Raw genomic sequence first — 19,552 nt, 5'->3', positions numbered from 1 at the left:
GACATTCAACAATTTATTGAGGGCCAACTATGTATGAAGCTGTGTTCTAGGCACTGGAGATACAGCAGTGAAAAATATCCCCACTCTCCTAAAGCTTACATTCTATTGAAGGGACAATAAACAAAACTGAGTGAGGGAATGGATGAGTGGATGGACAGATGAGGAGATGGATGATGAGTGGCTGGATGGACGGATGGATGGATAGACGGGTCTCCCATTGAAGTAGTGAACACTTCTCCCCCTAAGCTGACCAGTGCAGGATAGAGGGGGAGCCCCTTTTCTGACTCTAATACTTTTATTCATAAACCATGTGGCATTCAATTGTTTTCGAGGTGACATTGCTCTATTGACCATGTTTAACTTGCCTTCAACTAAAACCACCAAATCTTCTTACAAATGCTACTCTTAAAATATATATCCCTTCATCCTGTTCTTGTACAGCTGTTTGATTTTTTTTTTGGATCCTGAGCAGGATTTTTATTGATCCTCATTAATTTTCAACTTATCTGTAGCCCATCCTTCCAGCCGTCACACATTTAGATTAAACAGAATGTCAAACTTCCAAATTGTGAGAACATATTAATGTATACATCTCCACATCACTGCTGTCTACAAACTTAAGAAGCAAAACGCTCATGGTAAAACTGAGTGCTTGAATAAGCTACTGTAAATTTTTAGACAGTCCAAATCACTGCTCTGAGAAAATGAGTGCCCTGCCTGAAAGCCATGGTTAACCTGTGCTCTATGTTACCATTAGATAATCCTGTGCATAATATGTGCCATAACTATAAGCCATGCCTTTTCTTCTCTTTTTCCAGATGTATGCTCAGGAAACTCTTTCCTTCATGGCTGCAGTAAGGAACTATCCAAGGGGCCCTCAGGATATCTCAAGTCCCCTTTATTATTGAAATAAACTCCTGGACTTCTGCTTCGTAACATTGAACACACCTGCCCATTAAGTAATTAACGGGATAACTGGCTGTTTCATGGTCCTCTCCTTCTAGAACAGTAAGCTCCAAGAGCAATTGAGTGAGGCCTTTTCATCAAGTAATCCCAGAACCTTGCAGAGTGCCAGCCTGGCAAACACTCCATAAACGGAGTAAATATTTGTTTAATGTAAACATAAATTAATGGTCTCATCTCTGCCACTAACTGTGTAACACAGGACAAATCCTCTAACACATCTGGGTCCTACCTTGTTCATTTTAATCTAAAGGGGTTGGGCCAGATGACTCTGAAGACTCCTTTCCTAATGTTAATATTCTATATTTCCATCTTGTGGACTCAGTGGCTCCCTGTATCTGCTTCCCCACGAGAAACTCTAAAGCTAGATTGTTTCCAGAGTGTGGGCAACTTCTATCACATGAACAGCCTGGACCGTGGCAGGGATGTTAAAGGATTTCTATAATCTATGGGACTCTGAATTCAGTGACAAAATAAAAATAAACATTTAGGCTGCTGAATTACTGTATGAGTATTTCGACATTACATATTTCCTGAAAAATTTTTAACACAAAAATGCATCACAGTCAGAGACCTTCTCTGGCAACAAACCAAGTCATTGAGAAATGATGTTCAACAAGTTCTAGAAAATGAAAGGGGGACTCTGTTTCAGAACAAGTAACAGGTGAACACCATTTGGAATGCTGAATGTCATATTCTGCCACAGAAATGTTTTCCCACATTTTACATGTTCAAGAAAACAGGAGTCAACAGCTAACGCTAACATTCTTCTATCTGCTAGTTTTGATGGCCATCAGTCTTATTGCAAACTTTTAACTATAGCTGCAGCCTCAAACATTAGCTGTATATGCAAAAGGAAACTTATTTTAGTCCAATTTAAAAGTAGAGCATTTTCATTTCATCATCAGCCTCCCCTCTATTTCCTGTGTGATCAGATGATGGAGAGAGAGCCAGCACTCTGTGAAACTGACAATTTGACAGACAAAATACACACGTTCAACCAGCATTCTTTTAAATAAGAACCTAGTATGGTCTTATTATGGTTCTTAACCTTGTAAGAGGGATAGGGAAGATACACGTATGGAGAAGGCATAAACCCAGAAGAAAAAACAAAAGTACCAAGGAATTCCTGAACAGACTAAGCCAATTCAAGAAGTCTCCTCTAAACTCTACAGATTTTTTCACTTCAATGTTCTCCTTCGAAAAGGACATGCCCAGTATAACCTCTGTTCTGAACAGACTCACACGCACCCATGGAGCTAACGAATCCAGTTGTTAACTAGCTTCTGTAATGGCATAACTGATTCTTTTGTGGGACAGGTTGTCATATCTGGTACATCTTTAAGTATTGACATAGTTAAAAAAAAAGATGCACTCCATGGACCCTGCCTTGCTCTGAATCAACTTGAGGAGTTTCTGTTTCGTCACATCCTGCCTATGTGACCACAAGACAAACCTGCTCCACGGAAACAACTGATAATCCAAATGGCACCCGTAGCACAAGCCCAAAGAAGGAAGCTCATGGGAAGAGCATCTTTTTCTCCAAATGGGACGTTCAAAATGGGCTCAGGTGTAAATGAAATGGACAGCAATCCATGGATGCTCCCACCATCCAGTTTTCCATCCATCCACCATTTACTGGACACCTACCACACATACAACATTGTCACTAGAGACCAGTATTTTCTTTAAAAATATAAACACAGGGGAAATGAAATCATTTTCAAATGTGTTTTTCTTTCCTCACAGAAAAGACAATTTTATCAATTACTGATTTTGTTCATTTTTCTGTGTCTTGGAAAACCAACTGAGCACTGTTTGTTTCTAAATTTGACCAAACTGGCTAAATTAGGAAGTTTTCTGGTCAGAAGTCCATATGACAAGCCTACTGTGGTTTCATTAATTTCTCCAATGGGCAGACAAAGAGTCATTTGCAGCCTGAATCATCCTATTTCCTTTTCCATCTCAGACACACTCTCAGTCATGTGAATAGTGCTGGAAACTAAACTGAAAAGCTGTCAAAACATCCTGTAATAACAGGGAAATTAACAGACCCATTCTGTCATGCATATGTGCCCCCATTTCCCCAGACCCCATTACCTTCCTGTGAACCCACATTCATAAATCTATGTGCAGACCATAACAAACAGTATATGTAAAATGTTAAATACATGCATTCTTTCATTCTCACACAGATCATAGCATCATGTTATATTCTCCTAAGACTGAACTTGGGCTAATGGCCATAAACAGAAAGCTATTATTGTGTTATTCAAGGTTCTATTTAAAATTCTGTTGTGGGGCGGCCGGTTGGCTCAGCTGGTTAGAGCGCAGTGCTCATAACACCAAGGTCGCCGGTTCGATTCCCGCGTGGGCCGGTGGGCTGCGCCCTCCACAACTAGATTGAAAACAATGACTTGACTTGGGGCTGAGCTGCACCCTCCACAACTAGAGTGAAAACAGCGACTTGACTTGGAGCTGATAGGTCCTGGAAAAACACAGTGTTCCCCAATAAAATTTAAAAAAAATAAATAAATAAAAAAAAATAAATAAAAAAATAAAATAAAATAAAATAAAATTCTGTTGTGAAAGATAACTTGTTAGCTGAAATAATATACTACACCTTGATGGGATTTTGAAAAATATCAGATTGAGACCCAGTAATGCAATGTAAGATATATAAAATCACACAGAGTTAAAATCACGGAATTTCATGACTGTCAAGGTTTGAGATGTCAACTTGTGCTCTTCCTAGCATTTAAAAAAGGGCAAGGAAGGACCCCGGGTGGACAAGTAACTTGCGCAAGGTGGCAAAGCCAATTAGTGTCAGAGTCCGTAACTATACATTCATATTCTCCTACTTCTCGTCATAAAGATTGTAATAACCTAAAAAGGCAACAATCCAAATTTTATTTAACCAGAGTCAAAATATGACTCAAAGATAAGTAGCTGTTCCCTCTTTAGCCCACACCCAGTGAGTGACGGTGTGGACGTTACAGCAAACACATACCAATCCCACGTCGCTTCCCCTTACCCAGAAGCGCAAGCTAATGAAGCTGAGAAAAAGGTTAAGAAGTTTGTACAAAAGAACTTAACCTGAAGCTCAACTTATTTAGATTAGCTGGGTACAAGCCCAACTACTTCCTCTCAATCCATAAAATCCCCATGACGCAATCATTTTTCTCTTTTAAAATTCTTAACTGAAAGTAAAACATGGATACAGCAGAAAAATTAAAACAGTGGGGAAATGTCTAAAACAAAAAGTTCAAAATGTCCTCCATTCACCCAAAAACAACTACTAGCAACAATTTCTTATATATCCTTCCAGAAAAAAGTTATACACACACACACACACAGACACACACACACACATATATATACATGTACACACACATATACATACTGGCATATTCCTAACTTGAAATATGTGTCTGTGCTATGGGCACCCTGGTTTGCGTCTGCCTTCACACAGGCTGCCAGGAGGTCAGTCCCACTCGCTCAGATGATAAACTGGTCATTTCAAGGACAGAAACCCTGTTGTTAATCAAAGCGAATTTTGTCTTACATGATACTGGATTTCTAGACCCCAGGAGCATAGCTAAACAGCTGACAAAATACAGAAACGGACAAAGAAAGCGGAAGAATAGGGATGAAAGCAGGAAAGAGATTAGTGAGGAAACGAAAGAAAAAAGATGAAGAGGTGTTACACACAGGTCGGCAGCTTGTAGGTGCTCATTCAGGACTTTCTGAATGACTGACCAAATAAATGAATGTTTTATTTTAACACATTATGACATTTAATATATTAAAATATTAGTTGATAGGGCCCCGATTCTCTGAAAAGTAAGCATCCTTCTTGATCTACACTGTATAATAGCGTAGACACTGGCCACCCGTGGCTACTGAACATTTGAAATCTCTTCTGTATGTGTAAAATATATACCAGATTTCAAAGACTTTGCATTTTTTAAAAGGATGTAAAATATCTCATTAATAATTTTTATTTTGATTATATATTGAAATGAGACTATTTTAGAAATATGGGGTTACATATACCATCTTATTAAAAATTAATTCATCTGTTTCTATTTTCTTTTTTACTGTGGCCACTAGAAAACTTTAAATGTCACAGGTGGCTCCTGTTACACATCTTTTGGATAGCACTGGTCTGGAATGTAGATACCATTACAGCAGTGACCGTAACCATCGTTCCCTGCTCTAACCCAGCACCTAGTACAGGGCCTGGAGAATAGCAAATGGCCAATAAATATGTATCAGATGAAAGGTCAGCTGTGGTATCCAGATAAGGCAAAAACTAAGCCTCGGACTACAAGGCAGGAGGCCCTGACCGTGATCCTAGCTCTCCTGAAAAAGCAGCTGTGTGACCTTGGGCAAGTCAGTGAACTTGCGTAGGCCTTGTTTACCTCCTCTTTAAGATGGAGATAATATCTGCCTTATAGGAAAATTGCATGGACCAAATGAAATAATGTTGATAAAAGGGCTCTGAAATGGTAAAACCGATGTCAGTTTCCTCCTAAGTTCTAGTGATCTCTTCTAGCAATAGCCCCAGGAGAAACCAGATGCAAAAAATACTGAAAAAACAGATTAGAAACTAACCGATAAAAATTCCTATATCTGATATTTCCACACGTTAGAAAATTTAAATCAAGACAGGTGCAAACTTGAGATTCTCACACTAATGGAAACTTCCAGCATCCATCACTCCCTTTTCACTGCGTCTCACCAACCACAGCTGACAAAGGGAATCGCAGATACTTTCCACAGAAAGTCTAACCAACTGGGAGGAGAATGCTGTCTCTGGGTGCCTGATGAAGCAGCAGGGTGGCCAATTTCACTTAGCCACCTGGGGCTCACAGCTTTGTGGAAAATTCTTAATCCTGGGGGACTCTGAGGCCTCAGGGGGAAAGTTCCATGGGCACAAAAATCTATCATGGGCATCAGTCCTTGTTAACTGTTTCAGGCACAGCTAGGAGAGTGAATGTAGCTTATTTCACCAGCAGTCAGGGTACCTGGCAAGGGAAATCCAAAGGATACTTGGACAGGCTGTAGCTTTTTAGTGACACCAGGATGGACTGCACTATCTCAGCTGGGCATCTTCTTTCCCCAAATCTAAGATCATTTCAAAAGGGAAGAGAGTATGAAGAAAGTATCCTTCTGCCGGGGCCTTTAAGGAGGAGCCTTGAGCAGCTGACTGCAGACTAACCCACAGCAGAGAAAGAGCAGACCCCACAACCCATAGCCACAAGCTGGAGGACAGCAGAACAAAAACAGTCCATTTCAAGAGGCTCAAGATCAGATTCTCCCCTCATTCTCTGCAAGGCACCACAGAAGCCCATGACTTACCATCAGCGAGGCCACCACATCAAGGACAGAAAGGAGGGTGCAGTGACTTCCCTTTTGCTGTGAGGATCCGACTCTCCCCCACTCTAAGAGCTGCTGCCTGTGACGTAGAAGCCAGTTGTGCCATGGCCAGGTTCTGAGCCCTTGCAACCAGTGCCCCGTGACCTGTATCGAAACAGCACCCAGGGCCTGGGCTGCAGCCGGCTCATCCAACCAGAACACCAAGGGACAGGGCAGCAGGCATGGAGCAGAACGGGCTGTGCAGCAGAACCAACTGCAGGCGGCGGAGTTTGAAGTTCATATTCCCGGGACCAACCCCCTGAAATTCTGGTTCAGGAGGTCTGGAGTGAGACCCAGGCACCTATGTTTTGACAAGGTGCAGAGACAATGCCAGTGCCCAGCTTGACTTGGGAACCTGTGATCAAGACTACTCAGGGAAGCTTTATTGTCCCTGAACCTTTCTCTTCCATAAGGTCTCTTCATCCTTCTCGTCTCGGTGAGGAAGAGGAGAGTGGCGAAAGGAGACTTAAAGGAAAGCAAAGCAAAGTGGAGAGCATTCTAGAATCTAAAGACCCTAGGTTCCGAAGTAAGCTGCTCCCGGTCCTTAAGCAAGACATTTAATCACTCTGAACCTCAGTTTTCTCATCTGTGGAATGGCGGTAAAACCACCTACCTACTCAGGGTTGGGGGGACGATAAATACACAGAAAGTACCTAAATGTATTACACACAACAACTGTGATAAAAGCATTCATCTGATTAGCTCTCTCCATGAGGAGAAGGAAGGGTGAGGGGAGTTCTCCATGTGATGAGGATCTTTGCAAGAGACACTGCAAATGTAAATAATTGACTTAATTAGGCATAAAGAGGAAGAAAAAAATAAACTGCAACAACAAAAAACTGCAGTAAGGGGGGGCTATGAGTTCAGATTACATGGGGAGAGTGGGGAGATGCACAGAGCAAGCATACAACCCTGTCTCTGGAGGCTACAGAGAGATCTGGTTGGGAGGGAATCAATAGATATTTACAGAGATTTAGGCACAATGTGTCATAGAGATTTATTGCAACATTGTTTATATAGGAAAAATTTGAAATTACCTAAAGGAATTTTTTCATTTTCTTTTTTTTTAACATCATGGTGTACATATATTACTTTATTTCAGGGGGAAAAAAATGTTCCTTTTTAGATTTAGGAAATTTTGGAATCTATTTGATTGGCTGAAAGCATTTTTAAATATCGCAATTGTTTTTCTTTTAAACTCCAGTTTAACATTCAGATGAGAACTTTAATAGCAACAAAGGAAGGCCAGATAAGGGCACATCCATCTAAATTTTCCCCACTATCTCAGCTGGGCATCTTCTTTCCCCAAATCTGGAACATAAGGCAAAATACATTATAGGATACCATCAGAACTTCTGAAACACAAAGGACATAAGGAACGATGGGGAGGCAAAGAGAAAATAATTCATATAAAGATGCAGATGAGATCTCTAGTGTAATGCTAAATAATATTAGGAGAATTAGGTTTAGTGCTTACCTACCCCCCTAAACACACACAAACCCACACACACGCACACAGTTATGAGAACTTCTGAAATAAAACTCACTACTACCCACCAAGTCCTTTCCCACATAGACTAACAGAATCTATTTCTGTATTGCTGCGAGATTTGCAGCAAAGAATAGAACTCCAGTAAAGAGGAAATAATTTCTGTACTGTAACTGGGTTTTTCTTACTTCCTTCTTTTAAAGCAATCACCCAACAAGTCCAAAAATTTCTGAACAATAGTACAGTTTTCTATGTACTAGGTAGATAGCACTGCAGACATTTTGGAACTCAGCTGAATCAGTTAAAAGGTTCTGGGTAATTTGCCTTCTCAGAAAACTTATAATGATATATTACAGCGCTGGGGGCTGGAAGCAGCCTTCCAAATCATCTGGTCCAACCCCATCATTTCACAGATGAAGCTCTTGGAAAATAAACTAGCTGCTCCAACACACTGAAGACTCTAATTAAAATATCTGCTCAATTTTAAGGTAGCTGACAAATTTGGACAGGGGTGGATGGGAAATAAAACCTCCAAAACATTTTTAGTGGAACAGCAATTATGATCAACGTACCTAATAAATAAAGAAGCCTTAAGGAATGTGATGAAAGTATACCCCCTCTCTAATATCAGGACCACATCTGGAAAACTAAGAGATTAAAAGTTGCCAGAGCTAGCACATGGAATCTGTGAGTGGAGATGTAGGAAGAGAAGTGGGGAGCTCTACCCTGAGTCTGTTGGCCTAAGCACCAAACACTGGCTGAATTTTATACATAAACCCCTGGGTGTCCAGGAGTCACCCTGATGTGATGGTGCCTCCATTTCCGGAAAAGTGGAGATTTGAGAAAATGGTCCATGCACAACAGAGGCACGTGGCCGCTGACCTGACAAAGGAAGGGGAGCTTAGACCCCTGCTTCCTACTCAGTGGGCCCCAGCAGCAGCCTCACCGGGGTTGTTTGTTAGAAATGCAAAACCCTGGGCCCCACTCAGACCTACAGAATCAGAATATGCATATTGACAAGATCCCCAGGGCTTCAAGAACACAGTCAAGCTTGAGAAGTACTTATTTAGATAACCGGGGAGCAAGAGAAAGTGTAACTGACGACCTGTAACCACAGTTAAGTGTCTGGAAATAATTACCGCCATTACCAGCTCTAGTCACTAAAGCTTTGGATCTGTAAGCCTTATTGTAAATTTTAAATGGTCTAAAAGTTAGCCTGAATTTTACATGGTCTCAGTGAATATCTCATTAAGTAGTCGTGAATTTTCACAAAATATTTCAAAGAAAAAATACATAACCAAATATGCTGGGAGCTCTCACATTTTCAGGGGTTACATAGATTATGAATTGAGGCCTTTTCCCTGCTAATTTCTGCTGGGGTCGTAACAGAGACACGACCAACATGTCTTCAGTTTTGAATTAGAAACCTCAGGGAGACCTGGTGAAGAAAGAAGACTGCATTCCAAATAGAAATATGTTCCTGGTGAAAAGGATGAACTTCACGTAAGGGAATTTTATAACCAAAAGACTGTGAAGGTCACGTGGTCCCACCATAGTGCCAAAGCTGAACACCAGTCTCTGCTCATACATTTCCAGGGATGTGGAAGTCACCTCCTCCAAAGGCCACTTCCTGAAATTTGTCTCCCTGGAACTTTCAATAGCCCTGCAGTCAGTGACCCCTTGATGATTCGCTACCGTTAGTTCATCCCCACTATCAATATTCCAGGACATTTCCCACTGGGATTTTTTTTTTTTAAAAACACAGAAAGTCAAAAACACGTTTCATGTATTTCATGTATTTGTTTCTCATGGGCCTGGGGCAGCTTGTAGTAGTGGGGTGTATGGCATTTTTATTTGCTTTTATTTTGAGGTACTTTAGGAAAACCTCATGTGCGCAAGTATTAATACACTATCACCAGTTACAGAGAATGTAACCAAAAACATACCAGACACCTAGTATAGGGATGGACAGTACTGTCCTTCAACACTTAACCAGAAGCTTCCTGGGAGTCAAAGGTGGTATGAAAATGGGCAAGAAGGGAGTGCCTCAAAAATGTGTGAGACCCTCTGGCCTAGGGGAGTCAGAGATTATTAGCCCCAGAAAAGCGTCTTGGGTTAAGTCTAATTCTTCCCCTTACAGAGAAGAAAACTGAAACTCAAAGAAGCTAAGTGACTTGCCCAATATGGGGCACGTAGTTAGCAGCAAAGTCAGGCCATGGAGTGTCCCTACCGCTGTTGAAGTTCTTTTTGCTACACTGCCAGACTCTGTCTGAATCTTAAATTTGTTAAGAAAGCTTGTCTAGCATAAAAATCAGAGCTATAGCACCACATGACTGGGCTCAAGGGCAATGGCTACAGACCCTCCAAAAGCAAACCCAAGCTATCCTGCTGCACACAGAGACCTCAAGTCCCAAAACGCACAAGTCTAATACCAGATAAGAAAGTTTTACTGGAGCCATAAGCCGTCCTTCCCTCCTCCCCTCTTTCCTAGAATTCCATTTTGTTCCTACATATCCACTGATTCTGAACTCCAGAGATTTTTCCACTAAGCGGCTTATTTTAATCTCCCATTAAAATAACCTTTCTGATGAGTGGTTATTTGCTCTCAGAACAGAAATACCACTGTGAAACACTTCATTCTTTCTTGAAACACTTCAAACTAAAGGCTCATAACATACTGAGCCACAGTTGTTAGTAAAAAGTAAAATATTATAGGCGATCAACTTATCCAGGCGTCTAAACATTGGAAGTATCCAAACAAAGACAATATTTTAAAAATGCTTTCTACCATCTATTTTTTAAAATAACACCACTGTAATATTCTAAAGAATCATCTGTTAGAGCATACAGCATGAGGTGCCAATAAAGTGACAATTCATCCATGGAGCTCCGAATAATTGGTTGGTGGGTCAAAGTGGCCTGCCCACAAGGTCATAATGGACTGCAGCAGTGACATAAGCTAATCCACAGAAACAATCAGTTGTGTCTCAGTCCTTTGTAAATTTTGGCAGATCACAACCCCCTCAAAGCAATGAAGTGCGATCATGCAAGTATGAATTATGTGCTTTTTCTATCATTGTGTCCTTTGGAAATAAAAATAAACAAACCGGGGAAAGATGAGTAATCCAGGTCCCAAGCATTTCAGGTGAGAGCCTTTATGCTAACACTAGTCATTTATATTACAAAATGAGCTGGGATCCCACTATGGTACGAGACATGGTCGTATTTCCTGGTTTAAAGAAGCCTATTCCTGAGACAAAAGCATCTAAGAAGCTATATTAGCTTTTCAAGGTCACTAAAAACTTGTGAATTCTTGATTCAATTCATTAAATGAGACGGGAGATGAACCAAATTAATGCCCAAATCACACCATGGATAACAGAGCATCGCCCCATAATTTTCCAGGCTTCTTTGTTGGCGTCAGGTATATAAGATCTTAAATGGCAAGAGAACAGAAGAATAAAAACATAGTCTACTATAGCCCACAGTGAAACAAAAATAGAAAACAAAAAGATGAAGAAAAGCTGTGACACACATCCATCCAAGAGCACATCTTCCGTTGCTGTTAATCAGAGTTTATGTCACACTTCCTGGGGCCACTGAAGTCATTAGCCCTGGCAGAGAGGATAGGAATTTTCCCATTTTAAAAGGAGAAGCAGGGCAAAAGACAAACTAGGCTGGCGGGAAATAGAGGGGTTTCTCTAAAACCATGTTATCCAAAACTGACAACTTTCCAACAAAAATCTTAAGGTCATGTGATGATAAATGGGGGTGGCTTGAAAGCAGGAAGATTGGCAGTTGTGTTCCTCCTACCCCTACCAAACTAAGTTTCAGCCTCCCACCCCCACAGCCCTCCAGGCTAGAACCTGTGTCCTGCATCTTCCAAAGTGTGGAAAATTCTAGAAAGGCTTTTATCCTAGCACAGCTCTAAGAGAAAGCGTCGTTTTCCTCTCCTGCGGCCCAGGAGACCTATCCTATCCCTATCCCATCCGAGTAATAGGTTGTTCTAAACCAATAAATATGACTGGGGCTCTTAACATAGTGAGATCCAGCTTCCTTTTGTAATATAAATGCCGAGTGCTAATGCGACAGTGTCTCACCTGAAATGCCTGGGGCCTGGGTTAGTCATTTTTCTAGGACCTGCTTATCTTTACTTCAGAAAAGGCCCTCACCTTCAGAAATGACCTTCTTCACAGCTGCCACGTAAGTCTCAGGCTCGTCATCACAGGTGAGCTCCTGCCAGTGCGCCCAATCTGGAAAGAAGTCCAGGAACTCCTCACTGTCCTGTACCCCGCAGAGCAGCCGCACCATGCGGTGTGGAGGGTGGAAGGCTCTCTGCAGCAAGGGAAGCAGGGCCGGCTGGCAGAAGTGCTGCACCAGCTCTGCGGATAGCAGCACCACGATGCAGCGTGTGCTGAGAAAGAAGCTCAGGTCATCTGCTGAGAAGGAGGTCCGGGGGCCCAGCCTATAAGTCAGCGTCTTCTGGCTGCGGACCTGCCGACTGGACAGGAAAAGGTCCTGGAGGTACTGGCACCATTCCTCAGCATCCGGGCTATAGAAGAGGAGGATGTCACATCCTCGGGGCACCCCTGAGCGAGAAACAAGGCATGGAAGCATGTTAACACACTGCTCCTTCAAGGCTGCCCCATCCCCTGCAAGATATGCCATCCAAACGAGGAGCTGGGCACCCACAATCATTCAGGGCCTGCCTCCAGCATACCTGTCTGACCTCTTTCCCCATTTACAGTTGGTGTTACAACCATACCAGACTCTCTGTCTTTGCCCAAACATACAATGCCGTTTCAGATGTTTGCATCAGTTATTGTTTCTGCTGGCATACTCTTCCCTCCACAGCTAGTGCAGTATAGGATGAGGACGATGATGACGACGACGACAGCAAGCACTTATATAGAGCTTACTATGTTCCCGACACCCTTCCAAGCACATTGCCTAATAAACTCATTTAATCATCACAGCGACCTTCTAAGGTAGGTACTACTATTAGCACATTTTAAAGATGAGAAAACTGAGGTGTGGTAGAATCAGAATTTGAACTAAGACAGTTTGGCCCCAGAACCTGGTTCTTTCCCAAATTCAGTGGTGACAAGCACACGTATGGAATCAGCAGCCAGAGTTAGCATCGTGGCTCTGCAAAGTATTAGCTGTGTAACATTGGGCAAGTTAAATATTCTAAACCTCAGTTTACTCATATGCAGATGGAAATATTTATCAGTGTTTTGTAAGCATTAAGTTTGATATTCCATGTAAAGTGCTAAGTATAGCACATGGCATGTAGTACACCCTCAATAACTGGTAGCTGACGCCATTATCCTCAATTACAAACAAAGCATTAATGTAAATGGTAAGCGTGGTTGAATGAATGCTTTAACCTATACAATACCATTTGTAAGGTGTCCCTTACCACACCTGGTCCGCAGCACAGGCTTTCTTCTTCCTCTAATAAAGTACAAATGCCAGAAACAGAGTCAAAACCCTCAGAAAAGTATTGAGTTAAAAGGGGCTTTTGGGGAATCTCTTGGCCCAAATGCCTAATGTACAGATAAAAGAAACACTTCAGCTATGAAGATGAAGGGAATTACTTAAATTCAAACTCAGTAATTAGTCGCAGAGCCAGGACTGAAACTATTGAACAAATGGGTTAGGAGAATAACATCTCAAAAAGGGCTGGCTGTGGTCCCATACATTAGTGATGAAGAAGCTATCAGTTGTGTTTTCAACAGGACTGACAAGTAATGGCAAAGAAATGAAGAAAAGGGAAGAGGATTTCCTAGAGCAGAAGTGCCCTTAAGAAAGCAGCTTGGGTCTTGGAGCACTGACGGCCTTAGCAGGAAAGCAGTGACTTGACACTGCCCTGACTTTTATGAGGAGACAGTGAACCGAAGGCAAAACAGTTTTAAGATTGACGAGTTCTGGGCCACTGGATTAAGTATTCATTTCACGCTGGATCCTGCCTGACCTTTTCCTGCTTCTCTGTTAACAGCACATCGCAATACCTGTCATTAAAGACCTCTAGTCAAGGAAAGTTTAAATGTTAATAACAGGGAAACTGGGTGTGGAGTACATGAGAACTCTCTGTTAACTTCACAGTTTTTCTATAAATCTAAAAGTTTAAATATACAACTTAAATAAAAAGCACCTATGTTTTAGTTTCTTCTACATGGAAAACATACTTCAAACACCTCATTCCTGGGGTTTTAGTGTTAAGTTCGACCTCCCTTTAAGCAAAAGTACTTGAGAAGGAAGTGGTTAGTGCCTCAAACTAGTTAATATCACAACCTACTTGTTCACCAACTTGCAGAGTGACTCCAAACCAATCTACAAAATCTAAGCAAATTTTGCCTCGATGTAAATGAGATCAACAAAAATCTCTCACCTTCCCGAATTTCACTCCGTTGCTGAAACTGAAAGCTGGGGAACTTGTAAATAAGTCCACAGTGGAAGTTAAAGCCCCTCCATAATGTGCTGGGTTAGCAACACAGGACTAAACGCTTTGTCAGCAACTCTCTCGTGTGGAGGAGGACACATCTTTCTTCCAGAATAACTCCCTTCCTTTAACCATAAGTCATTTCTTCACATGTGCCAAGTCAATTCTCTCATTTTTGGTTGTTTATGAAGAGAAATGAAATATGTGAACAAACAAGGAGTCCATAAATCCCAGACAGAGATGAGGAAGGGTCTTTGTCCTTGGAGAGCTTAAAGAACAGGTCTGACTATAGAAGGAGAAAGGAATGGATAACAGCAGAGCATGGGCTGGCTGGTGGCACCAGGGGGTGACAGTGGTAGTAAAAAACACAGTGACTGAAAGATTCGGAATCCACCCAAGGAGAAAACAAAGAGGAAGTGTCAAGGAGATGGTCAAAGTACCTAACCCAGACCATTTCTTCAGTCTGTAGGTGATGCTGGCACACCCTTCGTCTGTCCTGGAGCCCCCGTGTTTGTATCCAGCAGCATACTGAAGAGGGATGTGATATAGAGGTGACCAGGATAGGGAGAGATCTGGAAACAATTCGTGTGAGGAGTTTCCAGACTCTGAAGATTTCAAGTTTAGAGACTTGAAAGGAGTCTTGAGGGACCTCAAGGATCATATGGAAGTTAATATCATGAAAAAGTAAAGGTCCCTTCAAGCTCCAATTTCCTGTAAGTACAGGGATGATAGAAGGATCTGGTGATAAGAGAAGCCTTGGAAAGAGTGAGCAGGAAAAGGTGTGAGAGCTTCCTTCAAATACCTGGAGGCTGACACATGGAGAAAAGTATTCCAGTCTTCAACCAATCAGATTTGGCCACTTGGGAAAGTCACTTATGGCCTTCCTCTCCTCTCTCTCATGTGTAAATACAAGAGATGCCATCAGGGGCCTTAGAGAATATTCCAGAATAGGCTGATTCCATTTCATTTTATCTTGCTTCTCAAGTTCTTTCAAGGACAGGGAGCCAAGATTTGGTTTCAACAAGCAAATATGCCTTTCAAAAAATAAAAGACTAATGATTACCCTTCAGTGGAAGGAAATGTAAGGAGACCACATGATTCAATCATAAAAAGGAATGAAGTACTGACTGATGCATGTTACAACCTTGGTGAACCTTGAAAACATTATGCTACATGAAAGAAGCCAGTCACAAAAGACCACCTACTACATGACCCAATTCATATGAAAAGTCCAGAGCAGGGACATCTATAGAGACAGAAAGTAGAACTTAGGGCTGGGGAGGAGGAGGGATTAAGAGGGTGAGAGCTAAAGCATACAGTTTCTTTTTGAGGCGATGAAAATGTTCTAAAATTGACTGTGGTGATGGTTGTGCATACAAATACTAAACCCACTGAATTGTACATTTTAAATGGGTGAATTGTATCTCCCATCCAAGTACTAACCAGGTCCGACCCTGCTTAGCTTCCGCGATCAGACGAGATCGGGCGCGTTCAGGGTGGTATGGCCGTAGACTGAATTATATCTCAATAAAGCTGTTTTAAAGAAGAAGAAGGAAGAGGAGAAAGAGGAAGAAGACGAGAAGGAGGAGGAGAGGGAGGAAGAAGAGAAGACCACATGGAAGAGTGGCCTTGATGACTCCAGAACCTATAGCATCTTGGCAAGAGATACTCTCACCACTGTGACCTGTCAGCATGGGTCACTGTACTTCTAGGCCTCAGGGAGACCTAGGGACCCCAGAAACCCCAGCTCTAACCATTACAGACCTGCAGAAGCCACAGCAGAGCCCATAAATAGCCCGAGGTTTGGCCACTGGGCTTGAGGTCCCCCCTGAATGGAAGCACACCCTCTAGCCTCCTTGGCCACACCCACTGAAGAGATGCACACAGAACACTAAAGGAGGGTTTTCTTTGCCTCCTCTGCCCAATGCCCTCCCCGTCCCCCCATTTTTCTGCTTCCCAGACCTAACAGCTCAGGGCCCATTACCAGGCATAGAAGAGGTGGGAGCTTCACTCACCTTCTCTCCTTCTTCTTCCCACTCACCCACCTACTCTGGCCACCTGCTCCTTAAACATACCACAACACCTATTTACTGTTCCTCTACCTGGAGAACTCTTCCCTCAAATGCCCCCCTCCCCAGTCTTTACTCAAATGTCCCTTTCTCCATGAAACCTAACCTAGCAGCCTCATTTAAAAGTATAACCCCTGCCTGACCACTGCACTGTACACCTGAAGCTGAATAATATTGTATGACAACTATAATGTAATATATATATATATATATATAGTCACGGGATATGGAGAACAGCATAGGAAAGAGAGTTGATAGAATTGTAATAGATACATACGATGACAGAGGGGCACTAGATCAGGGGAGGGGGGTTATCACTTTGTGAGGGGTGAAATGTCTAACAATTACATTGTTTCGCACACCTGAAACTAATTTCAAAAAAAAAAGTATAACCCCAAACCTCTTTACCCATCTCTATTGTTTTTCCACATATTTCTCAAACCATGTATCTTCCTTAAGTGTATTGCCTGCCTTCCCCCACTACTCCATAAGCTCTATGGGGACATGGCTTATGTCTGTTTCATTTACAGAATATACACCTGACACCTAGGACAGTACCTACAAACAGGAAGCACACAATAATTATTTGTAGAATGAATGAATTCTGTCTAGATAACTGTTCTTCAGCTTTCAAACATAATGTGTGGACAAGGAACTTATTATTACCAGCGGTTCCTTATTCACAACGCAGCTTCTCCTAACCTTCAGAGAGAGCCCAGCCAGGGAGCCACAAGGCTACCTTCCCACTCCCCTTAAATAGTGAGCCTGTATCACCAAATCTAATAGAACTGTCACCACTGGCCTTTTCTACCCCTACTTCCAAAGCACAACTATAAGGCTAGACCTCAGGGGGTCTAGGGAAAGCTGGCTCTTCATTCTAGTATCTACCCATATCATCCAAGAACAGCACCTTCTGGCCAATTATGTTTTATTTTTCAAGATGCTTTTACATCCTGTTTTCACATGTTATCTCTACTAAAGCATCATAAGATGGGCCTGGAAAACACAAGTAAACCCATTTGCTAACATGGTAACTCTAATCTGCTCATCTAGTAATTCCCTGTTTGGTTACCACTTTCCTTCACAAGACTATAAACTCCTCAAGAGGAGAGACTAGGCGTGTCCTCATTACCACTGAGAACACATTTAGGTGCATATTATTCGTTAACGTGCATAGTAAGTGCTCATTAGTTGTCTCTGTTATCATTATTACATGGTTCACCCTGGATCTCAATGAGTGAATAATCCACCAAGTGTACACACCCATGAACCAAGAAGGGAACTCAAAGACTAATCAGAAAAGCCTCCTGGCACCTTTGGATGGGTGGAGACCCAGTGGCCTCCACGACTCCCCCATTCCCCAAAGTTCTGTAAAGGACATAGGAAAAGTAGAGCTAAAGGAATGGTGTTCCTAAATAGAATTTCCATAGGAATATGGAAATTCTAGACGAAAAACAAAGCCTAGGATGGGTAGAGGAAGCGGGATCAGGCAGATGGCCCAAGGGCCGCCTCGGAACTCCCAGCCCCACCTGATTGTCTGAGCGCCCCCTATCGGTCCCAGGAGTGTTTCGCCGGCGCAAACAAGTCGTCTCACCGCCTTCTTTCAACTCGGACTTGAGGTTCACAGAGTTGGAAGAACAGGGGAAACGACCCTCAGGAACTCGGTGGGCTAGTGATGGAGGGAGAATAGGACACTTAGAAGAGAGGGACAGAGGAGGGTCAGGCAGGGGCTGCAGAGCATCGCGCAACACGCTTGGAAGGGGAATGTGAGAAAGGCAGGTGGTAAGTTTCCAATAGGGGAACTGGGAGAAAGAACAGAAAGAACACAGATCCCGCGCCAAAGAAGCCGACAGAGTTGGGAGCCGGCCGGCGCTCGGAGGGCTGCGGGGGCCGAGCGCGCGCGGAGAGAGGGGCGCGCCTGCGAGGACGCTCCGAGAGGGACCCGGCGCCCTGCCTACGCACCTGAGGCTGCCATGCCGCGGGACGCAGCTCACATGCCCGGCTCACGGCGAGCGCGGGGCCTGCTGCCGGGAGCCGGGAACCGGCGGCGTCCCTGGGCGCGGGGCTGGAGGGGACGCCAGCTCCGTGCAGCACCAGCCGCCGCTCTGGCGCTTCCTCCGGTCGGTCAAGGAAGACTCGCCGCGAGGGCGTGTCCACAGTGCCCGCCCCGCCTGCGCCTGCCGGGCTTAGCCCGCGGCACCTGCACCCGGGGCCGTTGGGGAGGGGAAGTGAGAACCCCCGTCCCGGCTGCGGGCCAGCCTCCCGCACGGCCTCCGCTCCCCTCATCGTTCAGGGTAGCGAGGAGGCTGGGGGCTTCACGCCACGTGCGCTCCATTGCGGGTGAAACCAGCCGGTTCTTATTGCTACCAAAGGACAGCCCGAGGTGGAAGAGGTGTTGAGAGGGAAGGATGGAAGGTTGAGCTGTCTGCTCCATCCCAGGGACCTGGAGTGGGGTGGGGTAGGGGTTTATGAGCACAGCTGGCCAAACCATCTTCCCATCCCATGGGGCTTTCTCCCTGAGCTGCTGCCCCGGCAGGAAAAGGGAGGGGGCAAGAAGGGGAAGAGGCACCTTCCTTGGCACCTGGCCCTCGGTGCTTGGCGTTGCCCTTGATTACTCTCCAGTGACCCTTCTGTAACACCTTGGACCAGGTCTCCTGATGGCACATGAAATTAATGGTCATCTCATATGATAAATGTGGGCTATAGTTATCTTTGTCTTTTAAGCATTTGAAGTAGCACCCATCACTGTCTTCATGTTAGAGCTGAAGAAGCGAGCCAAATATTGTATCTTGCTCAGACTCCCGCAGGAAGTAAAAGCTCCCCAGGGTTCCGTGTGGGCCTGAGTCCAGAGCTAGACCTCTTGCTTAACCCTTGCACTCATCCACTTGCTTCTGGTCCTCCTCCCTTTGCCTGCTTCTGTAGCTGATCTCAGTAGCACTATCCCCTTGGATCCTCAACAATGCAGCGTCCAGAAGATGGATCCAGAGAGCAGAGATGAGGAAAAGATAGGGTTAGGCATAGGTGGAAATCAATGAAATGGATTTAAGAATGGAAAGGCCAGGGTTGAGGCCGAGAATTCATTTTCTACTGCTGCTGTAACAAATTATCACAAACTTAGTGGCTTAAAATAACACAAATTTATTATCTTACTGTTCTGTATTTCAG

General features: G+C 43.5%; 1 protein-coding gene across 1 annotated transcript in view; it reads right to left on the bottom strand.

Annotated features, from left to right (window-relative positions):
- The window catches only part of PIK3AP1 (phosphoinositide-3-kinase adaptor protein 1), a 92,503-nt gene extending 73,975 nt beyond the window's left edge, over positions 1 to 18,528 (bottom strand). Inside the window, exons 1-3 of the mRNA XM_033130765.1 lie at positions 18,350 to 18,528; positions 15,121 to 15,352; positions 12,046 to 12,462 (exon numbers count right to left, since the gene is read on the bottom strand). Of these exons, the coding sequence (XP_032986656.1) occupies positions 12,046 to 12,462; positions 15,121 to 15,136 (433 nt within the window). The 5' untranslated portion in view covers positions 15,137 to 15,352; positions 18,350 to 18,528. The remainder of the gene's footprint in view (positions 1 to 12,045; positions 12,463 to 15,120; positions 15,353 to 18,349) is intronic.
- Between the last annotated feature and the right edge of the window lie 1,024 nt (positions 18,529 to 19,552).

The sequence above is a fragment of the Rhinolophus ferrumequinum genome, chromosome 16, assembly GCF_004115265.2.
Source record: "Rhinolophus ferrumequinum isolate MPI-CBG mRhiFer1 chromosome 16, mRhiFer1_v1.p, whole genome shotgun sequence".
Lineage (NCBI taxonomy): Eukaryota > Metazoa > Chordata > Mammalia > Chiroptera > Rhinolophidae > Rhinolophus > Rhinolophus ferrumequinum.
This window is presented reverse-complemented; position numbering and strand designations above follow the sequence as displayed.